This window comes from Labrus bergylta, chromosome 3 (assembly GCF_963930695.1).
Source record: "Labrus bergylta chromosome 3, fLabBer1.1, whole genome shotgun sequence".
Lineage (NCBI taxonomy): Eukaryota > Metazoa > Chordata > Actinopteri > Labriformes > Labridae > Labrus > Labrus bergylta.
Window position 1 is genome coordinate 29,380,218 of NC_089197.1, and position 11,648 is coordinate 29,391,865.

At 39.5% G+C, this 11,648-nt stretch overlaps 2 protein-coding genes across 3 annotated transcripts; one reads left to right on the forward strand and one right to left on the reverse strand.

The window, feature by feature from the left end:
* Positions 1–125: 125 nt before the first annotated feature.
* pdcd2 (programmed cell death 2) lies at positions 126–3,681 on the reverse strand. Of its 2 annotated transcripts, none has more exons than XM_029277879.2 (8): positions 3,370–3,681; positions 2,851–2,959; positions 2,428–2,484; positions 1,809–1,994; positions 1,521–1,667; positions 1,241–1,341; positions 1,012–1,125; positions 126–551 (listed from the first exon to the last, which is right to left on the reverse strand). In XM_029277879.2, exons 1-8 carry the CDS (start codon positions 3,586–3,588, stop codon positions 369–371), a joined length of 1,116 nt encoding a protein of 371 aa, XP_029133712.1. In that variant the 5' UTR covers positions 3,589–3,681; the 3' UTR covers positions 126–368. The 2 variants fall into 2 exon arrangements, with proteins under 2 accessions (XP_029133712.1, XP_020508083.1); XM_020652427.3 differs by having other exon boundaries at positions 1,809–1,997; positions 3,370–3,680.
* Positions 3,682–4,596: 915 nt separating this feature from the next.
* On the forward strand, positions 4,597–10,494 carry rhoua (ras homolog family member Ua). The gene is made up of 4 exons (XM_020648689.3): positions 4,597–5,197; positions 5,569–5,627; positions 6,831–7,019; positions 8,194–10,494. The coding sequence occupies exons 1-4, from the start codon at positions 4,909–4,911 to the stop codon at positions 8,476–8,478; spliced, it is 822 nt and encodes a 273-aa protein (XP_020504345.1). The 5' UTR covers positions 4,597–4,908; the 3' UTR covers positions 8,479–10,494.
* The last annotated feature ends 1,154 nt before the right edge of the window (positions 10,495–11,648 follow it).

An 11,648-nucleotide genomic window follows, 5' to 3' on the forward strand; every position in this document is an offset into this window, starting at 1 on the left:
CTGTGGTAATATTGTCAGTCGGAGATGTCAAAGAATGGAAATATCTTCACATCAGAGTTGTAACTGCTTTATGTGCGTTTTCTGTCTTTGCTGAAAGTGCAGAAAATGAGGCGACTATAGTCGGATAACTTTGTTAAGCGCTTTATTGTGCAACAAACACTTGTTTTACTGACTTAAAATCAAATGTATGTAACGCTGGAAATTAACATATTTCAGAGTCCAGAGGTCAGGAAGACCCCTGATACTTTCCTCTTAATAGACAGGATTTAAACTTTGAGCATCCAGTGGGCAGCTTCAAGAACTCCTATTTTACTCTTTGAACTTTCACCAGATATTTTTATAAAAAAAAAAAAAAAACTATCCAGAAACTATTGTGTGGGTTGAGTCTCTGTGGGTTGATCTGGGCTGAAGTCCTGCTTCCAAATGAACTCGGGGCAGTACAGGTCGTCATGGTTACAGTTGACAGAGCATGTGTAGATGGCCAGTGTCCCCCAGTCAATACTTGCTCCTGTTGAGTCCTCGCACAGACTGTTTAACAGCTGGGGCATCACCTAAAGACAGACAGACACACACACTTTAATAACTACATGAATTGGACACAAACCAAATCAAACAATGAATTTAAATACACTGCACTGAATGTGGATTTATTTTAAGTTTTTAAAATATCAAGTATAAGAGAAAAAACACTTTTTCCATCTGAGGCTGCACACTTGAATATGACCATCCATTTCTACAAACAGATTTAATGGTTGTCCTGGAGCAGTTTATCAAGCAAATAATGCAACTTTCTGAACAAATTCATTGCAAAAAACAAGACTGTAGCACGGCTAGTTTCACCAAATACATGAATGCACTTCAACTGGGCCTGTTTGCCATCATAGACCTGAATATAATACTAAATAAACTTTGCACAATGAGCATTTTATCACTCAAAACATACCTGAAATTTACGAATTAAGTAAGTCTCTAAGAGGTCAGGTAAGTGAGCATTCAATAGGCAATGATTACCTGGAACTCAAAGGTCCTCTTGGCGCCACAGGTGCATGATGGGATATCCTGATCTGTAGGGATGTGCTTTGAAGAGATCCACAAAGGGGAGCCACCTCGGCTGTAACGCACCACCTGAACCCAACAAAACACAGTGAGCTGCACACAGAGTACAACTAAACATCTGTGTAGATGTTGATTGCTTCATATCATAGCCATGTTCCTCATATTTGTTTATTTTTTTAAATACCTGGTGCGGCTCTGGTGCGATCTTCTTTTTGAACCGCTGGAAGACTTCGTTGTCTTCAGTCTCATGCATAGCCATCTCCTCCAGGTCTGTCTCTATCAGAGCTGGACAGAAAAAGTCAGGAGAAAGGCTTTAGAAAGACCTGCTGATTTAAGAAATAAATGAAACATCAGCATGGCTAGACGTTTCAATAAGTTGTCTTTGTAGTTGGTACTTGAAGTCACATTTAATGATTTCTTCTCACCTACATACATTAGATTAGTTCATGTGACAGAATGCTTACTGCTTTCTATAGATGGACAATTTGCAGTTTCTGCTTCTTCTTCTGCCTCCTTTGTTTCTTTCTCTTCCACATCCTCCCCCTCCTCCTCAGGCTCAGTGACCAGCTCTGACTCAGGGAAGACAAAAGGAGACGTGACGACGGTCGCTTCTGTAGAGATAAAAAACAAAGAAATAAACAGCAAATTCATAATGTTTTCAAATTACAGCTGGAACAAGTCTCTTGTTTGGCTGCCGATGTAGGAAAATCTCACACATCCATTTTTAATTAAGAACATAAAATGACACACACCTTGGCTGCAGCACTCCTTCTTGTGACTGTGTTTCCAATGAAGGGTCTGGTGGTGCTTCCCACAGTATGTTACACTGTGACAGCGGGAGCAGGCCTTGGTGCCGGGGCAGCCACAAACCCAACACAGTTTTACTCCAGAAGGGGACAACACACTCATGTTCGGTTCATAATCATGAGGCGGTTCATCTTCTGGGGAAAGAAGGAAAAATAAGTCAATAAATGCAAATGTCCTGACAGAAACATTTGATCTGTAAATGTATTTTATTGATGTGTTTGTATTAAGGTATTTGCGCTGACTAAACTCAAAAAGTCAGAAAGTGCTGCAACATAAGTAGACCTCATGCTGTTCAAAAACAGAGGACAACATCACACTTAAGCTAAACTTTGGTTAAAATACATATAAAAACAAGAAAAAAAAAACAAAGACATATATATTAACTGAAACTTTTCAATTTGTTCGTAAAATAAAGATTTCCTACAATCTCATGTTTAATATTAGCACTTAAAAGTCAATGTTAAATGACACTCTTACCTCAACAACACTTTATGTATGTAGCTCTTGACCATATAAAGTGATGAATAACTACTCTTAGACAGAAACCCTGGCATATAAACACACCTGATGGAGGGTTGTAGGGGTAGAAGGCATTCCTCCTGCTTAGCTGACTTCTGAAAACTGAAGAGAAAAGGGAGAGAAAACAGAAATCTGTCAGAAAAATGACTGAATGCAATTACTGCCTTATATTTAGGGATATTTCCCTTTATTTTAATTTTTGTAACACACACACACACACACAAATAAAAACACAAGCTAGACAATGTTGTTGCCATATGTTACTGTTGGACCATAGAACATGTACAACCCCACCTATAAATAAATCAGGAGCTATTTACAGTCTATGATCAGGAGAGATATGTTTGAAATGCCAGTTGCTGTGTATTTAATATAAGGACATTAAGAAAAAATATCTAAATTTGAAGCATTGCAAGAATAATGCAATGTAATTTGAACATACATGAAAAAGTGACAGCCTACAGGTACCTTTCATACAGCGGCTGTCGTTCAATGTGTAGCACTCCCGAGTCTTGCAGCAGAACAGAAAGAGCGTCCTGTGAAAACATCTGTCATCGCCAGAAATGGGTGCATACACCTGCATGAACCATGAGAGAGTTATTTTTCACAAGAGGGAGAGTTTAATTAGATCCAGCCACACCTTAAAGGCTGGTTAGAAGCAAACAGATGCATGAAGTGAACAGACATCACAAATCCATCATACAGTACCTCATCTATTTTTAAAAAGAATAAAACTGAGACAGAAGTTAACTAATCTGCCTGACTACTTAAAAGTAAGATACTTTGGGATTATTAATTGTCAAAAAATGCAGAACAGGCTACTTATCTTCTCTTAAACGAATTTAAAAAGTATCCAAAATCCCCAAATATATTTTATGAAGTAAACAAACTCTTTTCTAGTAGCTGGCTGGCTTCCTGGTACTTTTAATCTTACTGGTAGTTTATGGGTGGAGGATCCCTAGTGTCTACCTTCTCAGGGACACTAACCTGCAGTAGAAAAGCCATGGGCAGGCGGCAGATCTCACACTCCAGCCCAGGCAGTGAAGGCAGGCCACCCTGGCTGAGCCACGCCGGTTTCCCTCCCACTTTGCTGGGGAACTGCGGGGACAGCAGCCGCCACGGCTCCGCATCCTCCAGAAAACCCAGCACTACCTCCGCAGTGGACATGCTGCTGGCGCTGGACATGTTAGCGGGGTTAACTGTCATAAAGGAAACTGTAGAGCTGTTATTTATTTACAGTCTACAAAAACACAACACATGCAACACGCGTGAAGTTCACTAAAGCGTCCGTGAGGAAACATTGACCACCTGGTGTTATGTTCCGCTTTCCTCGATGCTCTTACTTTAAACATATTCATAGGTAATAGGCTACTAACCTAGATGTATATGATATGTGTGTCTGTATTTGGTAACCTGATATTTCATAGCTTGCGTGACACTCTACGTGCCGTAAGGTTTTCAGTTTGAACATTTGATGAGGTTATTAATCAATGTGTCTATTCTCGATGACCACTAGAGGGAGCACATGTACAATCAATAGGCTGTTACAGCAGGCCTACATGATTTCTGTATTTATATGTTAAGATACTTTATTCTGACGTTCAAAGTAGTTGTTTTCTACTCCATAGCTCGATAGCTAGTATATGCATCTCTTTCATTGACAATTAAAAACAATGTAATTCATGTTTTAAGTACAATGCATTATTATAGATTAAAACACACAAAAACTTAATATAAAGAATTTAAAATGTTTTCCCCATGACTATCATGCTACGTGTGTCAATTTATATAGGACATAATAGACAGTGTTATATGATATATGTAGCACAAGTGTCAAAATAGACCCATCTGTAGTGTGGATAATAATAACAACAGCCTGTTTGCCAGATAGAACAAAAAGAGCTAAAAGTGCAAACTAAGAATAGCCTACTGATTGTGATTATAACTGAGTAAAAGTTGGTGTGCTTTTTGATTCTTTACATTTGTTTACTTCACACAGTTAAGTAACATTTGCTATAATGTGGTTAAAATTGAACAGTGAGAACATGAAAGCAAAAAGAGGGACAACTGGAAGGCCTGTAATAATTAATAGACTAATAGCTTATTGTTACACACAAACACACACACACACACACACACACACACACACACACACACACACACACACACACACACACACACACACACACACACACACCGTGATGTCACTTAAAGGGGAGTTCTGACAGTCTGTGTATCTGAGTGGACGGACACAGATTGTAACAAACAGTAATTGAATCCCCGCTCTTTTATTCGGACTTTTGTTCATTATTAAATCAACCATGGAACTACAAATGGACACCAAGTCAGGTTGGGGTTTGACCGGGGTGAGCAAAAGTTCACATTTATTGTAATTGAACCATGGAAACTAAAAGGAAGCGGGCAGCTGATGAACCGTGGTAACCCAGCAGATAACGGAAGAATGGACGTTTTGAAAATTGGACTAAACCGGGACTAAAACCACATGCCCGGGTCTACCCGAGATATATGTCACCCTCCTCCCCGTTCCAGATGCCTCCTCGGGGCGATGGGGGCTACAAGCCAGCGCCGGTGTCCCCTGCGCCGCCTGTCCCGCCTAGGAGGGTCCGAAGCCGGGACAGGGGCTCCGGCAGGACGCGGCGGTCCGGGACAGGGGCCGGAGCTGGAGCAGCGGAGAGGCGGGTGAAATGTGTGCTGGTGGGAGACGGAGCTGTGGGGAAAACCAGCCTGGTGGTCAGCTACACCACCAACGGGTACCCCACTGAGTACGTTCCCACCGCGTTTGACAACTTCTCAGGTAATGTTTATTCAAAGCAGCTTTTATCATAAAGGACAGATAGCTATGTGTATTAAACTGAGACATTTTACATCTGTTAAAGACATTTTTAAATGATTTTCCTTTAGGGTATTTATAAAAAATAACCCGACAGATCCTAGTCTATTAGGTTGAAACCATAATTAAAAATTCAAGAAACAACTAGAAATTGATTGATTCTTTTTTGGCGGATTTGCAATAAGATCATTGCTGATAGGCTTAGGCTACTATTATTGAAGTGTCTTTACTCAGTTTTAAGTAGGCTAGTTTACTACCAGCTGATTGGGTGATTGTTAAAGTGTCTTTGTTGTTGTTGTTTTTAATAACTTAATTTTGTCTCATGGTGTGTGCAGCGGTGGTATCAGTGGATGGCCAGCCAGTGAAACTACAACTTTGTGACACAGCTGGACAGGTCAGGAACACACACACACACACACACACACACACAGACACACAGACACACACAGACACACACACACACACAGACACACACACACACACACACACACACACACACACACAGACACACACACACACACACACACACACAGACACACACACACACACACACACACACACAGACACACACACACACAGACACACACACACACACAGACACAGACACACACACACACACACACACACACACACACACACACACACACACACACACACACACACACACACACACACAGACACACAGACACACACACACACACACACACACACACACACACACAGCAGTATTTCCTGCTGTTGTCTCAGTTGGAACAATCCCTGTAAAGAGGCTTCCTTCTTTGTGGCTGCTCTTATTTGTGGAAGAGTGGGCAGACAACAAAAACAAACAAATCAATGTCCCTGGTTGGAATTGAACCTGGGTTCTGTGGTCGTAAGCTATCTTTCTGAACCACAAGGCCACCAGGGTCTCTGAAAAAAACTGTTCAACTAGATACTTACAACAAATATCCAAGTGTTCTCTAATAGAAACTCATTGTTTGATATAACAGCAGATTGATAGTCTAGTTTGACCAAAACAAGTAGCCAATGTTTCATTGATAATTGGTAGCCTACATAGTTTAGGATTTGTCAGTTGAATATCAGTGTCAGCCTAGGTGGCCTCAGTCTGTGTCCAGGAAACGGTCTGGTTATCCCTTCCTCGGAAAGATGTAGCACTCAGGAAGTGATGCATTTTATTCCTCTGTTTTAGCTGCAGCAGCTGTTTGTGTTGAAAACTACAAGAGTATCTGTCCACTTAAAATGAGCTTCACTGATTAGATAGAGCTGACGAAGTCATTCTTCCCATTAAGCCTATTAGATTCACTGTTATCGTACGTATTTGTATAATCTGCTCCAACACATTGTTTGTTGTTATCAGTGTGTTTGAAGAAATTAAAACAAAATGAGGATTGCAGGCAGAGGAAGGATAAACTGTGATTATGGGAAGATCATCTGTCATCATGAAACGTTCTCACAGTAACTCCAGTTAATGTGTTGAGATACAAAGAGTGCCCAAAGCTTCTGCATTAATTACACCTCTGTTCTTAAAAGTGTTATTGTGCTTGTTTTTAAACTATTGCACTTGCTTCATGTTTTCTCTGACTGTCTATCTTTTCAGGATGAGTTTGACAAGCTGCGTCCTCTGTGCTACACCAGTGCAGACGTGTTCCTGCTTTGTTTCAGTGTTGTCAGTCCAGCATCCTTCCAGAACGTTCCTGAGAAGTGGATCCCAGAGATCAGAGGACATGCCCCGTTTGCTCCGCTCGTCCTTGTTGGGACTCAGTGTGACCTTCGAGAGGACGTCAAGGTGGAGTAAATGTAGACCGTGCAGCATTTAACATACACACCGCCTACTATATGATCAACGTCTTTTTCTCTCATGCTTTCACCCTCATTTTTTAGTTTTAACAAATGTTTTAGCTATGATGCAGGTATTAAACATATTACTTTACTGTAAAAATAAATACAATTACTTATTTTGTTAAAAGTGAACCTTTGGAATAAAATAATCTGTTTCTCCAAATGATGTTGGAGATAATTAATGGTTCAAAGAAAAAAATAACAAGACACCTGAAACAAAGATGAAGAAACACCTGAAATCAACACCTTTATCAATTGAAAATGAAAAAAACAACAAGGCATTAATTTTGGAAAATACAATTCTACAATTCACTTAACATACGCTTTTATGTAAAGCTACATACAGACAAGTACAGACGAACAGCTTTAAGTCTGATCAGACAAAGGTGCTGACAGGCACCGAGGCAAAGCACAACATTCACAGCTGTTCTTAAGAGTTCAGTATCAAAACCATTCTTAATATCATCATTATCAAACAAAATCATCATCCTCATCATCAAATCATCATCGTCATTATCAATATCATGAAGTGCATAGGTGTTCATGGAAGATCTGGGTCTTTAGCTTTTTCTTAAAGGTGATCGACTCCACCGAAGGGGGACAAAGGAGAAGAGTCTAGTTAGAGACTTAAGGCCCTGTTGCGAAATCGATAAACAACACTCCCGGCATTAACTAATGGCTTCAAGTATTCATGGTGTACACGTGATGCGTCAAATGATTTTGGCAATCAACCTTTTTCACAAGAGACTTTTGAACTTGTCAAAACAGGAAAAGCACTACCACTAAATACTGTTAGTGACTGATGTATTCAATCGGTATGACTTTTTTATAGTGTAGCCCTTTTACAATGAATTTGCTTATTTATGTATATTGTTGTGGATATACTGTTTCCCAAAAATATTGATGCTTTGCTTTAAGGTTAGGTTTACCTATATGTTTCATTGCGTATTTCATGTTAATTCTGGTTTTAAAATTATACAATTCTTTGTATGGTGCTTTTTAAATGTCTGAAACTGTTAAATGACCATTGGTTAAACCCTTGGTTCTTTACTGACATTTAGGAATTCCCAGTAACAAGATTTTCACAGATACAAATGAACTCAGTGTTGCCCTCTCTCTAGGTTCTCATCGACCTGGCTAAGTACCGGGAACGTCCTGTGGACCCAGCAGAGGCTAAAGACTGTGCGCTGGAGATTGGAGCTGTGGCCTACATGGAATGCTCTTCCCTGACCCAGAAAAATTTGAAAGAAGTGTTTGACACGGCCATACTGGCCAGTCTGCAGAACTGCAGCTCCCATAAGCACCCAAGAGGAAAACAGAAAAGACGGAAAAAGAAAAGGCAGACGGCGGACAAGATGAAGAGTCTGTCAAAGCCATGGTGGAAGAGGTACTGCTGTGTGGCCTAGGGCAGACCTTTCAGGTTACTTTGTCCTGCTCTGGATTGAGATGGATTCTGGTTCTGTCTGAACTCACGCTCAGTTGGTGTTTTGGTCTTGTGGAGCCTCATGAACCATTGGACTGCTGCTTAGAACTAAAGCAAGACTGTCACAGATTTTAAATATTTTTATTTTTCTAATCGTGAGGGCTTCTTGTCTTATCATGGATAAGATGAACTTCTCAGACAAGCCTGCTTCTAGCATGCCCTGAAAACATTGCAGTGATGCAGATGTTATCCAGGTTTGAAAGACCCCCTCTTTGAAGGAGGCAGAACTTTCCATAAACTGGCAGGAGACCCTTTAAATGTCACGTAGACCGTCCAGATTTAAACAAGAACAGAAGTATAGATTTTCTCTCCTCTGCCTGACACACAAATGGAATAATGTTTAGTCTGGTGATCTGGTGACACCCTGTTCCAACCTCGTATGGATTTATGTGGTCTATTATGTAACTCGGAGGGGGCCTGACTCTCTGCAGACTGTGCGTGACCTGTATGAGTCCAACTTGTTTTAAACGTTGGTCGGATTTCTAACACTCAAGATAAGAAAGAACTGGAAGCTGAAACAGAGTGTCTTTCAGACCAAACTTTGTCCTCATACCAAGAAAAACTTTTGTTGGATTTTCTGAGTCGTAGGCGATCACAAAATATGATTTCAGCGAATTAGTCAACAAATCCTGCTCATTTTTGATTTTAGAACCTTTATAACTTCAATGATTGTTTTTCTAACCAAATAACGGACCGTATTATTCAGCCAATAATTGCATCACGTTCATATCCAGGTTGAATAAGTGACAGTGAATAAGTTTGATAAGGCTGAGACTTCAGGGTAAGTGGACATAAGCAGCATGATGTAGCCCATTGGTTTATGGAATAAGACAGCTAAAGAAAGACAAGAGAGAGTGGGAGATGACATGTAGCAAAGGGCCAAAGTTAGATTACAACTCATGGCCGCTGTGAAGAGGATATAAGCCCGGATATAAGACGTTACAGCAAGGCTATAAAATGCCCCCAAAATCCTTTTTTGTACTACATGTTTTGCTACATGTTGCTGACATTTTAAGATGGGGTTTTTATGGGACTTCTGGGTCTTTTGGAGCCAGACTCAAGTGGACACTCAAAGAACTGCAGTTTTTTTTGCACTTCCGCATTGGCTTCACTTTTCAACACCAGAGGTTTCCACCTATTAGCAAGATGCTATCTGTAACCGAAGTCAACATGTTACACATTTTGAATCCAATTTCTGCTTGAAAAGAAACAGGCTTTAAACAAATTGTTCATATCAGAAAAATAAACTTTTTTTTTAAAACTGAATGCTCAATAAGACATTTTATTCAGGTCGCCATTATAGCCAGTTCTTAATATAGGTAGTCCTGCCCAAGAGAATAGCCAACTTTACTCTTGAGTTTACTCAGAATAGGGCCATAATTTACACAATGAACATCAAGCTGAATTGAAGAAAATAAGAAACTAGTGTTGAGACCGTCAACTCAATAGGAAAAAATCACGTTAGCAATAAATCCAATGAGACATCTATAGAGGATTTTTCATTTTCATTTTTAATTTTTAATTTTGTAACCAGGGAAGTCACCCTCCTCATTTGAATGAATTAGCTTTTTCTTCACTTTTCAAATTTGGAGGAAATGTCAAATTATATTTTTTATACAGCATTCTGTAAAAAAAGAAAAAGAAAAAAGAAGCCTTGTAAACGACACCTCTAAAGTGATAAACTAAGAATACCGAAACACAGATATCAGTACTACAAAAGAGTCGGAACAATTAAACACACAAAGACCATCTGAGATTGCAGATGATAAAACCTCAAACATTGTTCTGCCATAAGCAACGTAATTAACTGTATGTTAATGCCAGTTTCATCCTCCTCATTTATCATTCTTTACAACACAGGATTTATTGCACAGCATTTCCATGCAATGTTATTGAAGGACTTTCTGGTTAGCGTCATATAAATATTTAGTGAAATGAATATGAAATATTGTGTTTCTTCCTACGCATCCCTTCACACAGATCTTCTGTTTTATTACTGCAACAACCATTGATCATTGTACAAATCTGGGTCAGCAGAGTGGTCTTTCATCAATAGATTAAGCAGAAATGAGAATGCAAACCAACACACTGTGGAGCCCTCAGTTGCCACACCTTCCTTTGTACATTGTTTTTCTTAAACAAGAACAAACCCAAATAATTGACAACTCTTTATCTGCAGTTCCTCTGTCTGAACGGCTCTTTGTATGAGAGTCCCTGAAGGAGAAGGGTTGTCTTGTCGCAAGGGTTGCAACAAGAAGCAGTCCAGTGGATTCAAAGATCTGCCATCACATCATGTAGACACAGCAAAGCTATTTGTACCAATTAGAAATAAACACAAAATTCATTTTTGATTTGTTTGCTCTGGGACAATCTTAACTTTTAAAAAAAAAAAGTTTTTAATTTTTTGAGGGTGAAACGCCTTGGAGACACAGATGCAGTACACCCAGGGCTAAAAACTTTAAAATGAATTGAGTCTACTCAAAAACCTTTTAAATTTAGCAAATCTGATGTTCTTTTCAGATTTTTTTCCTGACTACAAACACATTTTTCTGGCATGTGGTTTAAAATCAGTTCTCTCCTTGATGTGCAACTGAGTGAGAAGTGGTGCACCTTGAAACTCTTTGAAAAAGAAAATGTTTTAATTATCTTTAATTCAAAGAAAATGTGTCAGTCATGTTTAACAACTACAAATTACAATCAACTAAAACTTATACTATCAACAACATTTCCCTTTGGTTCCTACAATGTACCAAAACAGACCTGCTGATTTTTCTTTTTCTGAGAACGAAGAGAAATGTCCACCTTCACTTCAGTCCTGAGTTTGAGACTTTGACTCCTGACTTGAGGATTACTGGAGCTGTTTGGTAGTTTGCGCTAAGGATGTTTCCCCTTTGTGTCAGTGGGTTCACAGTGTCTATGCATTGTTTCTTGCTGAGGAAAAGGCTTAAATATGTTGCTTATCTTATTGTTTGTGTGCACTCTGAGCTCATGGTGGACTTAAGTAGGGTAAAGTTCATGCAGACCTTTATGATAGCTGCATTTCCCTTGCAGGTTTTACCATCATTATCTGTTTACATGTTTCATTTATGGGGA